The 21,843-nt window shown below is 36.7% G+C and overlaps 1 protein-coding gene across 1 annotated transcript in view; it reads left to right on the forward strand.

The window, feature by feature from the left end:
• The window catches only part of UBE2W (ubiquitin conjugating enzyme E2 W), a 59,574-nt gene extending 37,731 nt beyond the window's left edge, over window positions 1–21,843 (forward strand). The window contains exons 4-6 of the mRNA XM_084865020.1: window positions 140–295; window positions 4,682–4,757; window positions 15,110–21,843. Coding sequence (XP_084721146.1) covers window positions 140–295; window positions 4,682–4,757; window positions 15,110–15,123 — 246 coding nt within the window. The 3' untranslated portion in view covers window positions 15,124–21,843. The remainder of the gene's footprint in view (window positions 1–139; window positions 296–4,681; window positions 4,758–15,109) is intronic.

The following is a 21,843-nucleotide window of genomic DNA, read 5'->3' on the forward strand; positions in this document are numbered from 1 at the left end:
CTTATTCCTGGCACTGTTTTTGTTTTTAATTTGGTTTTAAAAATATTGTGCGGGGGAGTGGGAGGGAATTTTTTTTATTTTTTTATTTTTTTGGTCATATAGAATATTTGCATGTTAATGGAATTTTATTCTTTCTTAGGTCATGTTTACTGGTGAAAATATTCCCGTTCATCCTCATGTTTATAGCAATGGTCATATCTGTTTATCCATTCTAACAGAAGACTGGTCCCCAGCGCTCTCAGTCCAATCAGTTTGTCTTAGCATTATTAGCATGCTTTCCAGCTGCAAAGAAAAGGTAGGACTTTTCAGAATTATTCCCGGTAATTTCTCTCCTTTCAGTTTAGGTAGAGAAACTATTTTAATATACATCTTACTTGAAGGAAGGACTTAATGTTTTTTATTATAAAGTTAATAGGAAATGCATATTTTGATAATCTTTCATCCCAAATAGAAGTTAGATATTGTTTTTTATTTCTTAAACAGAAAATACCTGCAGATATTCTAAATAGCCTGCATTTTATTTCCATAAACATACACGGGCAAAAGTGTCCAAGAAGTTCTTGTTTCTAGATTCCAGAGTGAAAAGACCCAAGAACAAACATCATGAGGGAGTTCCCTATTCCCTGCTTTCTTCCCTGTGCTGGCTCTCACCAGATCAGCCTCTTTGAAGGCATTTCCCAAGCACCAGAGCTTTGCTATCATAATGATTAGGTTGAAGGTGACAGACTAGATACCAGGAGAATTTTTAGGACTTGTCCTTTTACTCTCCTCTACAAATCCACAGGTTCTTTGTCTGATGCTGAGGAGAATAAGACCAAAAACAAAAGTCACATGAGTTAATATTTAAGATATCCTTTTAAAGACCCTAAATCCTCTGCACTTCTGGTCCTTTTGTCATTCCTCCTTGAGGGTTAGTGCGGCACAATATTCATAAAGTGCTACGGTTTTGAAGCCTTACTTCCCGTGGGGCTTCCCTTTGTATTCTGTTTACAGAAGAAACAAGCTTCTCCTTGAGATTAGAGAGCTGAGAAGTTATTTATTTTTCTGTTTCCAAAATGAACTGTCGTTTTTATTAAATTTGTATTTAGAGAACTTTTAAGATAGTACTTGATTTAAATTTTTTTTATCCTCACCCAAGGATATTTGTCCATTGATTTTTAGAGAAAGAGTGGGAGAGGGAAAAACAGAGAGAAATATCGATGTGAGAGAAACACATCAATTGGTTGCCTCCTGCATGATCCCTGACAAGGCCCGAGCAAGGTCCGAGCCTGCAACCGAGGTACATGCTCTTGACCGGAATGGAACTCGGGACCCTTTGGTCCACTGAGGCCATCGCTTTATTCACTGAGCCAAACTGGCTAGCAGAGTACTTTGTTTTTAAACAGTAGGTTATCTAGACTAAAGCACTTTAAGTCACTGTTTACAAAGTAAGTTTCTTGGGATGTTAGTTCCATAACAAGTTTTTTGATGTTAGATTTAAAAAGGAAAAAAAGAAGGGTTTGTTCAACTGGGCATGGTTAAGTAATGGGTAAAATTGTGTTTTTTCAAATTATACCATTAAGAGCCCTTAAAATGCACTTTTAAATACCATATAAGAAAGGAAATTAGCCGAAACCGGTTTGGCTTAGTCGATAGAGCGTCGGTCTGTGGACTAAAGGGTCCCAGGTTCAATTCCGGTCAAGGGCATGTGCATTGGATGCGGGCACATCCCTGGTGGGGGGTGTGCAGAAGGCAGCTGGTCGATATTTCTCTCTCATCGACGTTTCTAGCTCTCTATCCCTCTCCCTTCCTCTCTGTAAAAAATCAATAAAATATATTTTAAAAAGAGAAAAAAGAAAATTAACTCGGGCAGTTAAACTTATGACACACCATTAGTTAAGAATATTAGCCCTGGCCGGTTTGGCTCAGTAGATGGAGCGTTGGCCTGCAGACTGAAGGGTCCCAGGTTCGATTCCGATCAAGGGCACATGACTGGTTGTGGATTCGATCCCCAGTGGGGTGTGCGCAGGAGGCAGCCAATCAATGATTCTCATCATTGATGTTTCTATCTCTTTCCCTCTTTCTTCTTCTCTGAAGATAATAATAATAATAATTTAAAAAAATATTAAACTGTAAGGGGAAAATTTACATCTTAGAAGAGATGAAGTAGGGTACATATGTTAGTATCACTTTTTAACTCTAGTTTCCTCTTTGCTGTTCGCTTTTCTAAGCTGCATTTTAACACTATATTTGAGCTTTAGTAAACTCCAAGGGCTTTGGAAATAAGTCTTACTCATTTATTCCATATTTTCTTCCCCAGGACACATACCAATTTTAAGCTTTTAGTACTATAGTACAGAGCAGTTTGCAATGACTAGGGTTTCTATTTCCTTGCTAATGTTTAATGTCTATAGAAAGGTGAGGCAGTAACAGGATTGAATAAGAAAAGCTAAGAGATGGGTACTAGTGATATCTGCACATAGCTTTTTTTTTTATTTTAAATAAATTATTTTATTGTATTTTTACAGAGAGGAAGGGTAAGGGAGAGAGAGCTAGAAACATCGCTGAGAGAAATATCGACCAGCTGCCTCCTGCACACCCCCTACCGGGGATGTGCCCGCAATCAATGTACCTGCCCTTGACCAGAATCGAATCCAGGACCCTTCAGTCCACAGACAGACACTCTATCCACTGAGCCAAACCGGTTTTGGCTGATATCTGCACATAGCTCTTGATATACCTGATGATTAACTTTTGTTTACATTTAAATTTATTGATTTACTTTTATAAACTAGAAAATTACTATATTCTTTACCTTCTTCATCTTTTCCTAAGCTTTACCATTCCCCTCATATTTAGTTGTTTGCTACCATATCTTTGATATTTCGTATATAAGACTAGCCACTCCATTTGAATTATTGGTAAGCTATATAATATTGTATAAACTATAATGTATTCAACAACAAAATGGTAATCTGGAAGTCAGCATTCTGGCAGCATTAACTCTGTAATGAAATTCAGCAAACATTTACTAGTTACCTACTTTATGCTATTTTTACTGTGCTAAGTAGTAGATTACAAAGAGAAAGCTTGCTTTGTCATTGAGGTGCTCTAGCTTCAAATAAGCTTTAAAATGTCTTTTAAATAACCACCGAAAACTCTTCTAGTAAAGCAGGTGAATTGTATTCTGTGGTGGACATGGTTGTCTAAGTTTCACTTTATTAGTTGATTCTTTTTTAATACAAATTTTAATTTTTACTATAGGCTTTTAAGAATTTAGATTTAGTCATAATTGTTTTGTTCCAGTTTCCCTTTTCATAGACAAGAATGGTTTCCTAAACTGAGGCATTTACTAGTAAATCTGTTATGTCAGGAGTTTTTAGTAGATTTGAGACCAAGGGTTTTTCAGTAGTCAACCCTTTTTTCTCACGGCCCTAATAATACTGTTAGTCCAAACTTCCCAGCCTATGTTCCATTTCTAAAACAATTTGGTAATCCATCTTTATAAATAGTTTATTTTTTCCAAGAACACAATCTCCTTGGTTACATACCAGTTAGGTTATATTCTTGACTTAAACAAATAGAGTGTTTTTTTAATTGGGTTCTAATAAATATACATAAAAGTAATTTGTGAAATTATTTGCCATAGTAGTAGCAATTTATTCCATGTAAGCACTGGTTATGACTTTGCAGGACAAGCAACAGCAGATCATCTAGTCTTTGAAGTAGTCAGGCATCTAATGTCATAATATTAATTTTTCAGGAATTTCCCCAGACTGTATTAACAGGGTAATCTTGGGATAGTTGTACGTCTTATACTCTACTCTTCCCTTTTGTTAAAGTAATATTAACTCGTAGGGGCATTATGAGGCTCGGCTAAGATTAGAGTCATATATGTGAGTTTTAGATATTTTCCTTCCTGCTATCTCTAGGTAGTCCTGCTCTCCATTGCATTTTGCTTGAGCCTATCCTATTAGCTACAAACCTATCCTCTGTGACTTTAGTACAGGTTTGCCCTGTTTCCAAATCTTTAGTGTCACATATTCCTTGTGTCTGATCAATATACAAAAGTTTTCAGGACAGCCCACTTCTATGATCTATCTTCATTGTTGACATCACTGTTTCTGATGTATATTCCTTGCAAAGCTGCCATATGTTTATACAATAGTATCGTTCTAGTAAGGCATGTATATGTACAGCAGAAATGCCAATATATCTTTTCCCCTTTTTTCTCATGTTATTTGGAAACTGAATCCTGTGGTCTCTCCTTGGTGATCTTACAGAAAAGTAAAATCCTTTGTGGAGGTGTATAAGTTGCGTTAGTTTTCTCAAACAAATCTAATTAGGTAGACTTTTGTTTTAATTAGCTCACAAAAGTAATTATTAACTTATTTCTAGAGAGATAAGGTAAATGAAATCAAAATTTTTTACAACCTAATGATGCCACTACTAGTTGGTATTCATTCTCTAGTAATCCCACAGGAGCCTAGCTCAAACTAAACCACACACCTTTAGATTTTTTAAAGCAATTTTAGTGTCAAATGTCTACATTCCCTAGGTTTTCTTTCATTTATGCCATCAGCAATTATATTGTTTTTTTATGCATTCTATAATAGTTTTGCTAAAGCTTTTATTAAATCTGTCTCTCCCTTATGCTTTTCTATTTTACAACTTTTTATCTATTTAAACTTTTTCGTTTCAGAGACGACCACCAGATAATTCTTTTTATGTTCGAACATGTAACAAGAATCCAAAGAAAACAAAATGGTGGTATCATGGTAAGCAGTTTTATTTTAGAATAATAACTTTTTGGCATTTTGATTTGAAAAATACCTCTTTGCTCGAGAAAAAGATGTTGAATTTTTCTAATATGGAGAAAAATTTTAAAAATACTTAAAGATATTTTATGGGTAAGTTAAATTAGCTTCTTAATGGGGCACGTAAAATCATGACCATTATACAAGTAAAATCTAAAATTGCTTTAACATTTTGAAAACTACCATTATATTACAAAAAGGAAGTCCTTAATAATGTTTAGATCAAATTAGAGCTAGTTACTGGGAAACCTGATGTTTGATGCCTGTGTACGCCTTCAGTTTTGGTGCTGTTCTCTGGGAGGGGGAACCGCGTTGTTAGAGCTGACCCATCAATTTATTTACTTTTATTTTTTATTTTTTAAAATATATTTTATTGATTTTACACAGAGAGGAATTGAGAGGGAGAGAGAGTTAGAAATGTCGATGAGAGAGAAACACCGACCAGCTGCCTCTTGCATACCCCCCACTGGGGATGTGCCCGCAACCAAGGTACATACCCTTGACCGGAATCGAACCCGGGACCTTTCAGTCCGCAGGCCGACGTTCTATCCACTGAGCCAAACCGGTCCCGGCTGACCCATCAATTTAAAGAAAATGCTTCCTCCTCTAATAGTTATTCAGGGATTCTTAGCTACAAAGGACAACGTTCCAGATAAGATGCATTAATAGCCGAAACCGGTTTGGCTCAGTGGTAGAGCGCCGGTCTGCGGACTGAAAGGTCCTAGGTTCCATTCCGGTCAAGGGCATGTACCTTGGTTGCGGGCACATCCCCAGTAGGGGGTGTGCAGGAGGCAGCTGGTCGATGTTTCTCTCTCATCACTGTTTCTAGCTCTCTATCTCTCTCCCTTCCTCTCTGTAAGAAAATCAATAAAATATATATTTAAAAAAAAAAAAAAAAAGATGCATTAATAGCCAGATTTCAGGAATTCTTTCTGAGCACTGAAGTTCCACTAAACTTTAACATAAAGACCCTACTTTGATTAAACGGCCCTTTACTTCAATTCACAGTGCTGACTATTCATTCTTTCACTTCCTCTTGCCTTGTTGCAACCAAACACTTTGCTGCTGCTTTCTTCTGTGCCTTTAAAGTGTCAAAGTTCCTGTGCTCGCTTCGGCAGCACATATACTAAAAGTGTCAAAGTTCCTAAGATAGTGGTCATTTTATTTCAGATTCAGCCTCACTAATAATAGGACAATTCCATTGTCTTTTATAATGTTTTTAACCAAGTATTAATTTGTGAGAGGAAATCGTCCTACAGTGGTGAATTTTAAAAATACATCTATTTTTATAGTATAACCCTCTTTTGCCTTGCTGGAGTGGCTCAGTCAGTTGAGCGTTGTGCTATGCATCTAGAGGTTGCTGGTTGTACATACCCTGGGCTTCATCCCCGTCAGGGTGCTAACATAAAGCAACTGATTAGTTTTTCTCACATTGATGTTTCTCTCCTTTTCTTTCTCTTTCTCCCTCCCCCTCTCCCTCCTTTCCTCTCTTCTCCCTCCTTGTCTTTTCTTCTCTCCCCTCCCCCGCTTCCTCTTTCTAAATATGTCCTTGGGTGAGGATTAATAAAAAGTATAACCCTCTCTACCACTTAATCATATTCAAGATTTCCAGTGCTGCCTTTATATAGTTGAAAGGACTTATGAGAAGCCTTTTATTTAAGAACTAGAGGCCTAGTGCATGAATTCATGCACAGGTGGGGTCCAGCAAGCCCACCCCAGTGGGGACCCATCGGGCTGGGCCGGTGGAGGAGTGGGGCTGATTAGGGCCCACATCAGGCTGGTTGGCTGCTGCAGTGCGTGTTATAGCCACCAGTCGTTCTGGCCATTCCACCATTCTGATTGTTGGGCTTTTATATATATAGATACTTCCAGAATTTCTTATTGCCTGTTTTTTAATAAGAAATGGAGAAAAGTCACACAGTGATACTAAAAATATAAAAATCAGTTCTTTAAAATAAAATACACTTATAAAAGAAGTTATTTCTATATAGTTTTTATCTATTACTTTCTGAGAAATCTGTACTTCCATAACTAAACTAGAAAAGTCTTTTAATATTTTGAGATGGATCATTTGTAAGTTGGCCAAAAAGTGCCAAGAAAAAACAGAATTGTTTGTTTTTTTTAAAATACATTTTTTATTGATTTCAGAAAGGAAGAGAGAGGGAGAGAGATATTAGAGAATTAGATAATCATCAATTGGCAACCTCCTGCATGCCCCCCTACTGGGGGTTCAGCCTGCAACCTGGGCATGTGCCCTGTCCGGGAATGGATCTATGAACTCCTGGTCCATAGATTGACGCTCAACCACTGAGCCATCTCAGTGAGGCCAAGCGAGACTTTTTAAGCAAAATTTACTTCTTAATGTAAAATAGTCCAGGGTTTGTATCAGAATTAATTTTCTCAATAAACAGATTAAAAGTATCTCCTCTTCCTATCCCTCCTCCTGAAATACAAATAATAAGCCATTTTTAAAAGGCATTGGGTTCTAATTCAACTAAATCATGACTACTCTAGTCCAGTTTCAGTCCTGGGATAGTATCCTAGCCCCAGAACACATGTTCTTTTTTTATTCACAGATATTTCAAACATCCTTAGTTTATTAACTTATATCGACCATTCTTACCTCAATGTGTTTTCTTGAACCCTGTAAGTTTAAATCATTCCCTTCCCACAGTTACTCTTAAATCAACAATTTTTCTCCAGGAGTGAGCCTGATGTGAAATCAGGGAAGAGTAATATTAGTATATATTTTGTGATGGTAGAGCAGCTGCTCTGTTATAAATGTGGGTGGATATGTGCAGAGAATCTTCTATGAACATTTCTTCATCTTTAAAAAGATAAAGTGTGTCAACTGGGTACCATGTAATGTCTTCTTTTTACACCTAAGAATAATTAACAGTTATGGACGATGTAAAAATAGCCTACCTTGACATTGTAGTTGAATTTGGAAAATCTTATAAAAAAGGTAATCATACTCACTTATAAAGCAGAATACATCAAGTTTTAGATGTTTGTTTTTGCTTAGCTGCTTTAGTTCCAAAAGATCTTCATTGACCATGTTTTCTTTATAACCAAGTTACCAAGACAGATGGTCTTTTGTTACTTCTTAGCAGCATCTATCGATAATTCTGAAAGGATTACAAAGTGTGCCAGCAAAGCTAAAGAAAAAGATCAGGCTAAACAAAGATTTGCTTGGAATTGGGTGAACTTTAACATTTCAGTTTCTAAAAACATGCAGAATGGTAGGCCTCAGGTATGGAGCTCTCCAGTCCTTGGATCAGCATGGGTCAGAATATGTGTCCAGTGTAGCCAAAGAGACAGGAGAGGTTTTGGGTTTAGACTGGTGATTTATGTGTACTTCAGAGGGGCTTCTGGATGCGGGATAAAGGCACTAATTAATGAAAAAAATCTGAAATTTAGTTTATCTCCTGGTTTTAGAAGAGGAGGACTCAGCTAACACCAAAATTGAGCTGCCAGATATTACCAGTGTTGGGTTCTTGAAAAAAACAAAAAAGCCTCTCAGCTTAAATTTGTCATCTTCTGCATTATTAGTTAGCATACCTTGAAAATTAACCTAGTCACTGCTACCCTACTATTAATTGTCTTTATATTCATTATATCTTATATAATCGGAACGATGTTTCTGTCCACAGTGTTTTCATAAAAATATAATCTCATAATCTTTAATACCATATTTTTACTATCCCTTTTCTACGTTGGTTTATTTATTTTTTAAATAAATTTTTATTGTTCATATTATTACAAATGTTTCCCCCCCCCCCATTGCTCTCCTCCACCAGGTTCCCACCCCACCCTCTGCCCTTTCCCCACCCCTCATTGTCCTCATCCATAGGTGCACAGTTTATGTTCAGTCTCTTCCCACATCCCCCTTTCCCCTTTTCCCCAAGAATCGTCAGTCCACTCCCCTTCCATACCTCTGAACAGTTAATATTGTTCATCAGATTTTTTTTTTTAATTTCCTTGGTTTTAGATTCACTTGTTGATGGTTATGTATTTGTTGTTCATAATTTTTATCTTTATTTACTTTCTCTTCCGAAAGAACCCCCTTCAGCAATTCATATAATTTTGGTTTGGTGGTGGTGGACTCCTTTAGCTTTATTTTTATTAGTGAAGCTCTTTATCTGGCCTTCGATTCTGAGTGATAGCTTTGCTGGGTAGATTATCTTTGGCTATAGGTTCTTACTATTCATCACCTTGAATATTTCTTGCCATTCCCATCTGGCCTGCATGGTTTCTGTTGAGAAATCAGCTGACAATCATATGGGTGCTCCTTTATAGGTAACTACCTGCTTTTCTCTTGCTGCTTTTAATATTCTCTCTTTGTCTTTTGCTCTTGGAATTTTAATTATGATTTGTCTTGGTGTGGTCTTCTTTGGATTCCTCTTGTTTGGGGTTCTGTGCGCTTCCTGGACTTGTAAGTCTATTTCTTTCCCCAGGTGGGGGAAGTTTTCTGTCACTATTTCTTTCAGTATGTTTTCAGTATCTTGCTCTCTCTCTCCTTCTGGGACCCCCATAATTCTGATGTTGGTTTGCTTGAAGTTGTCCCAGAGATTTCTTACATTATCTTCAACTTTCTGGATTCTCTTGTCTTCTTGCTTCTGCTCGAGGAGTGTCTTCTGGCTCTTTATGTTCCAAATCTTTGACTTGATTCTTGCGATCTTCCATTCTGTTTTTAGGACTCTGTATAATATATATTTTTTTTTTATTTCAGACAATGTATTCTTTATTTCTTGTTGATCCCTTATCATTTCTTGTTGATTCCTTATTCTAGTTGATCCCTTTTCATTTCCTCATAGGTCTTATCGACCTTTTCTAGGAAATTCTTGAAAAACCTTATAAGCGTAGATTTGAACTCTATATCCAGTCGCTTTTTGTCCTCCATTTCTTTCGTTTGTGATCTATTTCGTTGTCCTGGCATTTTCGCAGCTTCCCTGATGGGGCGGGGTTTCAGGGTGGAGCCTACAGGCTTGGCTTCTGTCAGCCCCGCCCTATGCGGCTCCTGAATCTTAGTAATCCCCAGGGTCCTTCAGTACTTGCTGCAAGCACCTCTGAGAGAAAGGTGCCCTCGATTTTCGCCTGCTACCAGTCTAGGCTCTCCCCCAATGAGCCCGAAACGGGTTCAGTTCACTGGAAGTGGAGTTGGAGGTGGCGTTCAGAGCAGACCGGAGCTTTTGTCTCCTTCCCGCCAGGGCAATCCCACAGCACAGTCAACCGTCCCTTCTCTGCGCACAATGTGCGCGCCCTCGGGACCTCCTTTTGCCGCTCCCCCAGGGTTCCGCCTTACAGCCCAGCTCCCTCTGAATGAGCCTGGGTCCCTGGGGTCTGGCCTAGAACTAGGGTACAGAGCAGTGGGAACTGGGGCCCAGCACAGTCAGAGCTTTTATCTCCTTCCCGCTAGGGAACGCCAGCCAGGCACTCAGCCACCCCTCCTCTCCGGCTCCGTCCTCTCCGCGCGCGCCGCATGTCTCCGTACCTTAGGCTTTTCCAGCTCCTCCGCTCTTCCTTCTGGTTTTCTCCTTGCTTCTCGTTGTAGAATTTCCAGTCAGTCGACTTTCCTGTAGTTCTGGGTAATGTCCATTTTATATTTTAGTTGTATTTTATTGAAATTGTTGTGTGCGGCTACGGCTAGGTGTTTACCTGTGCAGCCATCTTGGATTCTTCCCCCCCCCCCCCCCCCCCGTCCCTTTCTATGTTTAGATATGTTTAGATATTTACCACTGCATTACAGTTGCCTACAGTATTCAGTACAATAGCATGCTGTACTGGTTGGTAGCTGAGGCAGTAGGCTATACCAATGGCCTAGGTATATGTATTATAAAAGTCATTAATATGTGAATACATATCCTTTATTATTGCTTACTTGAAGTTGACTAAGGTCATATCTGCATTGGGATGCAAATATTCTGAGTTGCTAATTAAAGCCGGGATCCATATGCTTTGAAAAATCAATTGAGTTGAGAGAATAGGGTTAAAAAAAAGAAAAAAGGGACCTAACCAAAATATGTATTAGAATGGACAGTTTATCTTAGCATACTGAATCTCTGGGATTTACCTGTGGTTCAGAGCTAGAATCTTCTTAAATGACAAGTCTGTATCCAGTTCAGTGTACAAGTGAACGAATGATTGAGCCTCAACTTTTTATATTATTATATAAAGCAGACACAAATGTTCTTGAAAAAGATAAGAATATTTTTATGAGGTTATAAAAACTTTCAGTGAGCTAGCATTCAACTAGAATCCATTAATAATATACATTTGCTTTCTGGAATTAATATAAAACATTTACAACTTAGTTTCTTAAATTACTGCTTTCTATAGATAGCTGTACTGATGTGTGGTTACTGAAGCATTTTTGTTAAAGTTGTAGATTATTGAACAAAATAGCTTAAGACTGCTTTTGAATTGGCTCCAGAAAACTAGGCTTATAGGAAATAAATTGGCATAATGTTTATATGTTTTATTCAGTAAACTAATAAGGAACAGAAGAATGTCTTTTGCAAAACTATAGACTACATTCTGGTTCCATTCAGCTGAAACATTTCCTGCAGGATTATAAGGGAATAAGAACATAAAATTAATCTCAAACTAGTACTGTATTAGCAAACTCTTTTCCTTGCCTTATAACTTCATAGATTTATCTACATTAGTTGGGAAGCTTTTTATTTGTGCTACGTTTTTGAACTCTAAATTGATGAGTCTAAACTTTATACTAATTTTAACAGTCTTTTGCCCTTTATAACAGTTTTATTTACTAATCTGAAATCTTTCTTGAATTGGTTTATCAAAGGAAAACTTCATTTCCCTAAACTATTGAGAGTCTCTAACTGTAAAGATTGATTTTTGTCTTTCTTGGAGATAGCATACCACTTTATATCTACTGATCTTATCCTGTGTCCCCTTTCTTCTAATCTTATGTTCCTGGAAATATTCAGGGAGATGGTTTCCAGTATAATGTGATGGTAATTGTACTCTGGGGAAAACCAAATGACCTTCTTCTAATATAGTTCTCTCTCAATCATGTTTCCCAGAATCCAATGAAGTTAGCCATGGTAGGTGTACCCTGTTTGGAACTGGTAATTTGTATATTCAAAAAAAAAAATGAAATGGTTAAAAGATTTTTTTTTTTTTTTTAGGACATCATCTTGCCACCAATGCATTAGTCAGGAGGTTAAATACGTTATGTTCTTTCAGTACCTATATTTGTTTTGATCCAAGATGGGTTCACTATAACAACTATTTTTTGTAAGCCAGTTCTGGTGTCCCAGAACCCTTTCATTTAGTCAGGGTTCCTTATAACAATTTGTTTTTTGTTTCTTAGTGGCCAGCCTTCTTCTTCATCTTCTTCTTCTTCTTCTTCTTTTTTTTTTTTTTTTTTTTTAATATATTTTATTGATTTTTTACAGAGAGGAAGAGAGAGGGATTGAGAGTTAGAAACATCAATGAGAGAGAATCATCGATCAGCTGCCTCTTGCACACTGCCTACTGGGCATGTGCCCGCAACCAAGGTACATGCCCCTGACCTGAATTGAACCTGGGACCTTTCAGTCCGCAGGCTGATGCTCTATCTACTGAGCCAAAAACAGTTTCCGCCGGCCTTCTTTTTAAAAGAGAAGGTGGCCATGGCTTTGGCTTGTACCTGTCTCTATACTTCAGTGTTTGCTCACAGGCTCTTGATGCCATACAGTCATCGTGGAGTTGTAATGTTTAATCGACTCCATTTTCAGAACTTACTTAGGAAGTTTATTCCTCCAGGGATACAGTATTCAAGCAGATAACGTCGTATTAATTTTAAATTTCTTTTAACATCTGACCCAACATTGGAATCAAGATAGGAATAATAGCTTCACATGGTTCTCCCAGTCATTTTGGATGTTGGTAGTACATTCTACATCAGCCTGTTGTCCTGGAAAACTTCCAGAATGAACAACCTGATAAAGGTACATTTATGGTACCACCTATCCAAAGATGACATATCTTTGGAGATAAAAACTTATTGCTGGGTAACTTTGAGTTGATTTTGTCTGTCACTTAGTGCATACTTTGTCACATGACATGATGCTAAAGTTATATCCTCAGTAGTTTGACATATTAGAGTTTAGTGCTATCTCTTAGCTTAGAGATTTAAGTGTGATTAGTTTTAGTATTAATTTCTAGTATTATAAAATGCACTACTGGAGAAGTGATATTTTAAAGAACTTACTCATATTCTTAAGTTTGTACATTCATGACTAGTGTGTCCTCTTTTCCCCATTTCCACAGTAATTTAAGAAACGGATAGTTCCAAGTTGTGACACTTAGAGGCTATAAACTATCCACTTGTCATATATATATTGATTGATTTCTGAGAGGATGGAAGAGAGAGTGAGGTAGAAACATCAACAATGAGAGAGAATCATTGATTGGCTGCCTCGTGAACAACCCACATGATGAATTGGTCCCGCAACCCAGGCATGTGCCCTGATTGAGAATTGAACCTTGACCACCTGGTTCTTAGGTTGACACTCAACCATTGAGCCACACCAGCTTCTTAAAGATGTTATTTTTTTAAAGGATTCTAATAAATTAGATGTGATTTATTTTTTAAATCTAGTCTATTTCACCCTTTAGATTACCCTTAAGGTGTAGGAATACAGCCATAGCTGGTTTGGCTCAGTGGATAGAGTGTTGGCCTGCGGACGGACTGGTCCCAGGTTCAATTCCAGTCAAGGGTACATGCCTGAGGTGCAGGCTCAATCCCCGTTCGTGGGTGTGCAGGAAGCAGCCTATCAATGATTCTCATCATTGATATTTCTATTTTACTCTCCCTCTCCCTTCCTCTCTGAAATCAATAAAAATATTTTTCTAAAAGAAATTGTAGAATCACAGATTATTCCATTAGTTTGTCTAGGATAGAAGTCAGATTACTGGTTTTTAGTTCTCATTGAATCTTTTTTAAAAAAATATATATTTTATTGATTTTTTTACAGAGAGGAAGGGAGAGTGATAGAGAGTTAGAAACACCGATGAGAGAGAATCATAGATCAGCCGCCTCCTGCACACCCCCTACTGGGCATGTGCCCGCAGCCAAGGTACATGCCCCTGACCTGAATCGAACGTGGGACCCTTCAGTCCGCAGGCTGACGCTCTATCCACTGAGCCAAACCGGTTTCGGCTCTCATTGAATCTTTATGAATAAGAATGTTAATAACAATATATTGATCCGAATATGGAATGGTTTGTAAAATATTTTGGCCAATTTTTCAGGGTTTTCTGTTAGAAAGCTTTAACAACTTTAGTAGTTGCTACTAGTCTAGCTTCTTTCTGAAGAACAGTGGTGCCTCACACAACGAACTTAATTCGTTCCAGGAGCAAGCTTGTTATGCGAAAAGTTCGTTATGTGAAACGCGTTTTCCCATAACAATACATGTTAAAAAAAATAATTCGTTCTGTAGCATAAAATATGCTAAGATGACATAAAAAAAATATGCTAAGATGACATATTTTTATTTAGATACATCTAAAAACATAATTTTTTTTAAAAAAAAAACACACATTTTTTTAATTTTAAGAGACTAAGTAGAGTCTACCGAATCTTGCACATCTTCATCCATTTTCTGCTTTTTGGCCGATGGTTTCATGAAAAACCTGTCCAAAGTTCGCTGTGCGAGGCGTTCGTTATGCGAGGCACCACTGAATAACCAGTCCTCAAAATAAATTCTTCAGATATGTTTTGTGAAATAAATCTTGTAAAACAAGTTATGAACCGAGAATGCTACGTATTACAGAAATATGTGTTGAGGCTACGAGAAGGCATTACTAAATAATTCTGCGTGTTTTTTTAAATGACATAATTTGATTGATGTGGAGATTTGTGAAGTTATTTCCTTTAACAGACTGAAGACATGACTTGTTTGTTCTGTGTTAAATAGCATGGCAGTGTTGCTCAGGGGTGTACTTCTTAACTCGTTACCAATTTACGTTTTAAATTGTTACCATAAAGAAATTCTCTTAAGACTAATAAATTCTGAATATGTGCTAATATACATCCTTTTAAGATTTGTATGAACTAAAAAAAAAAAAAAAAAAAAAAAAATTTGTATGAACTACCATTTCCCTGAAAAAAATAGGACTTTGTCACTATATAAATGAACACAAATTGGACTTTTTTATTTGCAGGGATTGGGGGAAGCAAGTCAGACATGTAAACCTAAGTGTTCTTGGTACTTGAAATTATTTCTATGTTAGACTAACTTATAGATTTTACTAACACATGCTTGACTTTTTTAATTATATTTTTTCTCCTTTTCTTCAAGATGATACTTGTTGATGCCACTATTATCATCCTCCTAGCTGAAGATAGTCCTACTGAGAAAATGAGCACTTTGATCATTCAGTCTTTGAACTTTAACCTTTGACTGGAAGTGACCTATAGGCAATGAAGACTACTTCCTTTTACTGCATTTTTACTCGTGTGCATTCTGGGCGCATGTTGATCGCTGGTTCAGTCCAGGCAACTGACATGCTTTTATTAGTCATACAGTATTAATGCAGGTGTCAGGAAATGTCAAATATAATTCCATTTTTTATTTTTATTTTTTTAAGCTTTTGGAAAAGTTCCAGGTCCTCATGTATTGTGCAATAACAATGACTTCCTTGACGGTTTTGGGACGTTCATTGCCGGCAATGGACGTCATAACAGGAAAAATCTTCATTAGCTCCTGCCACCCAGTGATTAATGCATGATAGGGCCTATGAAATTAACGTTAACGGTTCTAAATAAAGTGAGGGATCCAACATTACTTTGAAAGTCACCCCAACTTGTTTCTGTTTGGATTCTATGCACTGTGATCCTAAGGTTAACAGCATGAATTAACATGCATCTTCAAAGGACTGTAATGAAAGATCATTGCGTATTTATTGAATTGTTTATATCTACTGTCAAGTTGTTTTGACATGGAAGGTTTCAAGTAACATTGGCAGAGAGGTACAATATGTTATCCCTATGGTGAAAATAAATTCATTTGTTGTATATAGTTCCTTATCTTTGAAGTAAAGGGTATGAGTAATAATAGGGTATGAATGGTTTAATCAAGGCTTTATTTTGGAAGATAAATGGCAGTGATGATTAAATTACTGCAGTCCGTAATGTGGGCTTGTTTGTACATTAATGATTTTTCCAAGTAGAGTACACTCTGTTACTTCCTGCTAGCCATCAGCATGAGCCCTACTGCCTAAACACTATTTCATTTATTTGTTTGGAAAACCCCAAAACATTTTTTGTTTGCCATTCTGTTTCTTTTGTTATGTTTCAAGTCAAGTTTGAATGTTACAATATTTTAATTGAAAAACTTTTGTCAATTTTTTTCTTGTAAATTTTCTTTACTTGTAACTATCATCTTGTCCTTCAATCCTGTACCCTAAAATAAGAAATACATTTTTGACAGAGGCTTAATGTTTTATCAAAAGAGTGTGGACATTTTTATTTTAAAATTTAGGCAGAAGTACACTATACAATGGTATGTTTACTTATTTTATTTATCTCACACAACCATACAGTAATTCCCAGAGAGATTTCTTTTGTTTTCTTTTTAAAAGACTTGCTTACAGTCTTTGCTTTACAGTAAAAAATTTTCTATAGGAAAAAAATTGTTGAAAGGTCCAATTCTCAGTAGTACTGTGTAAGTTAATGATACTACAGCTAGGTTCTCTTTTTAAAAAGTGATTAATGTATTTTATAAATTACCTTTTCACATATGCAAAATCTCTTTCTACTACAATGTTATTTTTTACTAATGCATATTGTTGCACTCTTTTAACATATCCTGCAGTGAATTTATGAATCAATTTGGGCTTAAAAATAAAAGCCAATTGGCTGAAAGATTTGAAATATATACCCCAGAAAAATTGTCCAATCAATAATTGGCAAATAATATTTTAAAATTTGTTTTTAATCTCTGTATAGACAACATTTTGTAGCTTTGTACATGTTGTTAATTAAGGGCATATAATTTTACACTCTAAAGTATAATTGCTGAACTCAGGGGTGGGTAGACTTAAAAAATACGTCTGCTTTAGAAATAACTTGAAAAAAAATTAAAACTATAGCCAGCCACCAAATTGTGGACACTGTTTATACTGCTAGTTAGCAACTACCACTTTCTAAAATTAAAAACATTTTTGTTCTCTCTTGACTAGGCATAAATAAGTTCCCACAGTAGTCTTTATCTATCTTACTAGATGGCCTATTTAACCAAGACAGAAATTGTTTTGGGGGATGCTTTGAACTACTTTTAGTTTTTAATTGCTTTTTAATATGAAAATCACAGCTGTAAATTATATATTTTTCATATTTTACATAACTGCTCTAAACTGATTAACCTGATCATTTTCGGGGGTAAGGATGGGGGAAATTCTCTTTATTCTGTGGTCCTCTTCCTAAAATCCCTTTATTAAAAAAAAATGACCTGTGACATTTATTTACCAAAAGAATTGATATACCAGGTCAAAGATTAACAATGCCATATTATATATATAACCTCAGTTCAGTTTTTAAAATATGAATAGTAGTGTTTTAACATACCTCTCTCTCTACATGGAGACACCATAAAAATTAAAGTGAAGCAGAGGAAAGTAAAGGGAAACCAAATAATTTCAGTACATTTTATGGCTTAAAGAGAAGAAATGAAGATGCAATATCCTTAAATATAGAAACAACAACCATTCAAAATTTGCAATCAGAAGACACTTTATTTCTCCCTTGAACTTAGGAATCATTGAAAAGTCCTTTGCACTTAGATTTAATGGGTTAATTTTAAGTGTAAGTTACATTATTGAAAGACATAAGATGTTTACCTGAGTCATTGCTCTGGAAAGGGCAATTAATGGCTTTGTAATAATTAAATGACTTTCTCTTTGATACGTTGTTGAAAGACAACCACAATGCCAAGAAAATGTACATAGGAACCTGCGCCTTCCTCCTCCCTGCTTCCCTCTGGGGCATTGTCTGCTGCGGAGGCCTGCAGATCCCACTCTCATATCCAGACAATGTGCACTTTCTTCTTCTTTATTTATTTATTTATTTATTTGAAGGCCATTCTTCTGGTTTGCCAAATTCTGTTAAGACAGTGATGCATTCAATTCCTATTTTGCATGCTTAGGTCAGGAACATGGCCTTTAAAAAAAAAAAAAATACTATTATTATAGGTATTTGCCGTAGACTTTAAAGAGAGAAATGGATTTCAGTTTTTTAAGATACATTTTTTAAAAGTAAATTTTATGGATGTTCTCTTAAGGAATTTGATACTCACCTCTATAAGGACTTTACTTATAATGTGTAAATTCTTCCTTTTAGCTAGCAGGGAAATAAAACTTTTTTTTAATCCCCAGGGGCAAATGCTAAAAATCGCTTTTCGAAACAGTTGACCTGGAGAAAGATCTTAATCTTCATTGTTTTGACGAGGTATACCCCTATTTGCTATAAAATTACTAGAATAGTTTATTATTTTATCCCTTATGAAATTTTAAATATTTGCAATATATCATTAGATTCCTGTGGTGAATAATAATTTTATCAGATTCTAAAACAGGTATCTAATGGCTACTTGATCATTCCCAGATTGCATCAAAGATGAGTTGACAGATAATGGAAATGAGTAGTGATGTGAAAATGGTATGTAACCACATATGACTTGTTTCTGCTAATCAAGTCCTATTTTTTTAAAAAAAAAAACCCATTGTTTTCGAGAATTGAGATATTTAAGCCTTGTTAAAGCTTCTCCCTAAAAATAGAAGAGGAGGTATTGTGTGTTAACTTTTTAAAATAAAGAATTCAGTGTCACTAGTTCTAAGGCTTTATGATTACTCCTGCTTATATTTCTCACTCTCACTTTTTTTTAGTTTTTTTGTGTGCATATTTTGCTGAGTGCTTTAGATTTATAATGGTGTGAGTTAATTTTTATAAATTACTCAGCCTTAACCATATGTTTCTCTTCTGAGGATTCCTTGTTACCAGAATCAGCTGCTCTGGTATTCTGTATTGGGCTAATCCCTGTGCATGAGTAAGATCTGTGAAGAGGTGTCTTTCCATCTGCACCAACTGGCCCCAGCCCTCTTCGCAGTTGGTTGTTTTTTGTTTTGTTTTGTTTTTTATTTCTCTTTTTTTTCCTCACTGTATCCTTGCAGATGTGTGTATAGTGTTTTGTTCTTCAGTTTCTCTTTCTGACTTAAATGTTTTCTCCCTCCTCCTTTCTTCCTCCTTTCCTTTTTTTCTTTACTTCCTTTTTCCTTTCCTTTAAATTACTTGTTTTGGTAAAAGTATATTTCTGTTTAAGTTTCTAAGTCAATTAGAGATTTGGAACTTTTTTTAAACAATAATTTGTGGGAGCCCTTTGCTTTCTCAGCATGAACTGTGCAGTTGTTTATCATCATTAGAGGCCCACAGAATTTAAACACGTTTTTCAAACTAAATCTCTTCCCCGAAGTCGGAAGTTCTGGTTCTATGGTACTGACTGTGATTTAATTCTAAAATGTTAGTATTGGAACATAGATTTGGGGATGAATCCTCAGAATGTTTACAAGAATATATTTTTCTATGAAAGGTACTTTGTTGGTTAAAAAATAATAACAACATCTGAAGTCATTTGAATGTGTGGAAGGAATGCCGGACTAGAAGCTGGCCTGTCTAACACACCAAAGGAACACCAGCTTTGTGAGCCAAGTGCAGGTAGTGAGAAAAGGAAACGGTTCTCGGTCTGAGTCTTGGCACAGACACTGGCAGGTTCTTGAGGAAACTGTTCCTACATTACTTCCAAGCTCAAAGGCAGAAGCATGGGCTTTGGCTTGTTCAACATGACATCACTTGTCACATTTCCTGGTAAAGGGAAAGATGAAATAATCCTGCCTCTTTAATTATAAAGCCTGAAGCAAGACTGCTGAGCAGTTCGGTATTGTGTCAGTTACCATGAAAATACAAACCTCTTCATAATTAGTCACAGATTGTTCACGTGAATGGAATGGATTGTCACACTTGAAGTAAAATAATTATTTGAATAGATTATTAAATTATCTAGAATTGATTGCATGTTTATAAGTCAAAATGGATTTTTTTGTTCTTATTTGGTATCATGTTCCTCTCAATATTCAGAAATACACATTGTGCATTTTATTAATAGGAATGGAAGCTTGTGCTTGAAGATTTGAAGAGGGTGAATGTGTATATTTTATAAATCCAAGTTGTAAAATATGTAAAGCTATTGCTTTTTAAATAGAATATAAATGTTAAAAGACAGATAAAGCCTATATATTATATATTTTTAAATACATGTATCAAACTTTTGTTAGTTGAATATAAGTTACATTGTGTGCTTCATGGAATTCAGTAACTTTTAATAATAAAGCAGTTGTCATTGTTATTTTCCTGTAGACTTGAATACTAAATTGCAGAGACATTAAAACTCTTTATAGATAATAATGTAAAAATTTATTTCTATGGTAGCTCTTCTTTACAAAGACTGATCTTTAAAAGATTATGGAAACAGTAATGTCCATTTCCAAATGAGGGCAACAGAGAAGACAGCCACTGAAGCGGCTTGTTTGTATCTGTCACAGGTCGCCTTTACCCGGCAGGGTAGCCTGGTGCCTCTTAGTGCTTCTTTGTGCTGTAAGTAAGTTCTGGTGAAAGGCTGGGCATTTTCAGAAAAGATGGAAATAGAGACCTGGGCACTTAAGAGTTAACAGGAGACTGGTGCTGTTGAACTTCAAGTTGAGTGATTAATAAGGGCATACTCTACAGAACTTCTGGATATTTTCCTGAGTATACAGACCCATCACCTAAGATAAATGAGGGACTCCTGAAGCTGAGAAGAGAGAAGGAAGCAAGCAGCAGAAGGCCGTCTCTGCACCTCAGCTCCTCCTCGCAGGAGGAAACTCCGTGTGCTCTGCTGGTGTCTGAGTGTTTTTCTTATCACCGGCATCTATGGCCTGAGGAGCACCTCACTCCTACCTGGGGCGGCCATCCTGTGGGATATCATCTCAGCAGGCAGTGTCTGCAGCCCTAACAGCTCGATGAGCAGCTCCTTAGATACCAAGATCCGTCTCCTCTGGACTCTGATGCCACTCTCTTCCTTTACTGTCATCTTCAGAATAATTTCCACCAGTGTAAGTTGCTATAAGCGAGTGTTTCTGTTGAAGCCCTTCCTGTATTCTTTAGTACTTTCACGCTCATATAGCAGAGCACAATCAGACGTGAGCTGAATTGAAGGGTCAGGTGACACAGCTAAGAACATGGCCCAAGGCCACAGTGGTTCTGTCCTTTTGGTAATCCCTGTCAACAAGTCTTTTAAATCGCATATGAGATTTCTTTTTAATGTTTGCTTGAGGCAGAGTGTACAAGTGGGAATACTTGTGTGCCCTTTCCAGTCCAGTGGGGTATTTTAATAGGAAAGTAAAATAAACTAAGGTAGAAAATATCTTTTATATGTGTTTGCCTTCAAGGACATAATGTGGGTAGATTCATATCGGGCGAGAACCTAATATGGATGTCTGTGTCCTGCAGAAAAGGTATTCAACTTGACATGAAAGTTTTTTCACCCTCGCACCCCACAACATTTATCTTTCCTGTCATAATAGCATTCTGTCCAACCTAGTTATCCAACCAGGGAGTTGAATGCTACTTGCTAGTTACCTCTGACATCAGTAAGCTCTGGTGAGCCTGTCTTTAAGACATCACTGACATTTCTCCCTTTTCGCAGTCCCCTTGGCCTTACACTACTGGTCCTGGTGTCCTAGGCTGCTCTGCAGCTGCCCACACACCTCGTTCCTTAGGAACAGCACGAGTGCCTGTCCTTTGCTGATGGTCTCTGCAGTCCCTGGCGTGTTCATCTGCTTTCCTACCTGAAAGCACCAGTTAAAACGTTCCCTCTGTCCTTCCCGCTCCACCTGCCGGTCTTCTGTCCCGAACTCTATAGGAACAATGTCCCAACTGGGTGTGTGTCCCCAGCACATATCCTATCATACAAGCTTTTAATAAACGTTTTTTGTATTCACTTGA

The sequence above is a fragment of the Pipistrellus hanaki genome (assembly GCF_964339955.1).
Source record: "Pipistrellus hanaki genome assembly, chromosome: 17".
Taxonomy (NCBI): Eukaryota; Metazoa; Chordata; class Mammalia; order Chiroptera; family Vespertilionidae; genus Pipistrellus; species Pipistrellus hanaki.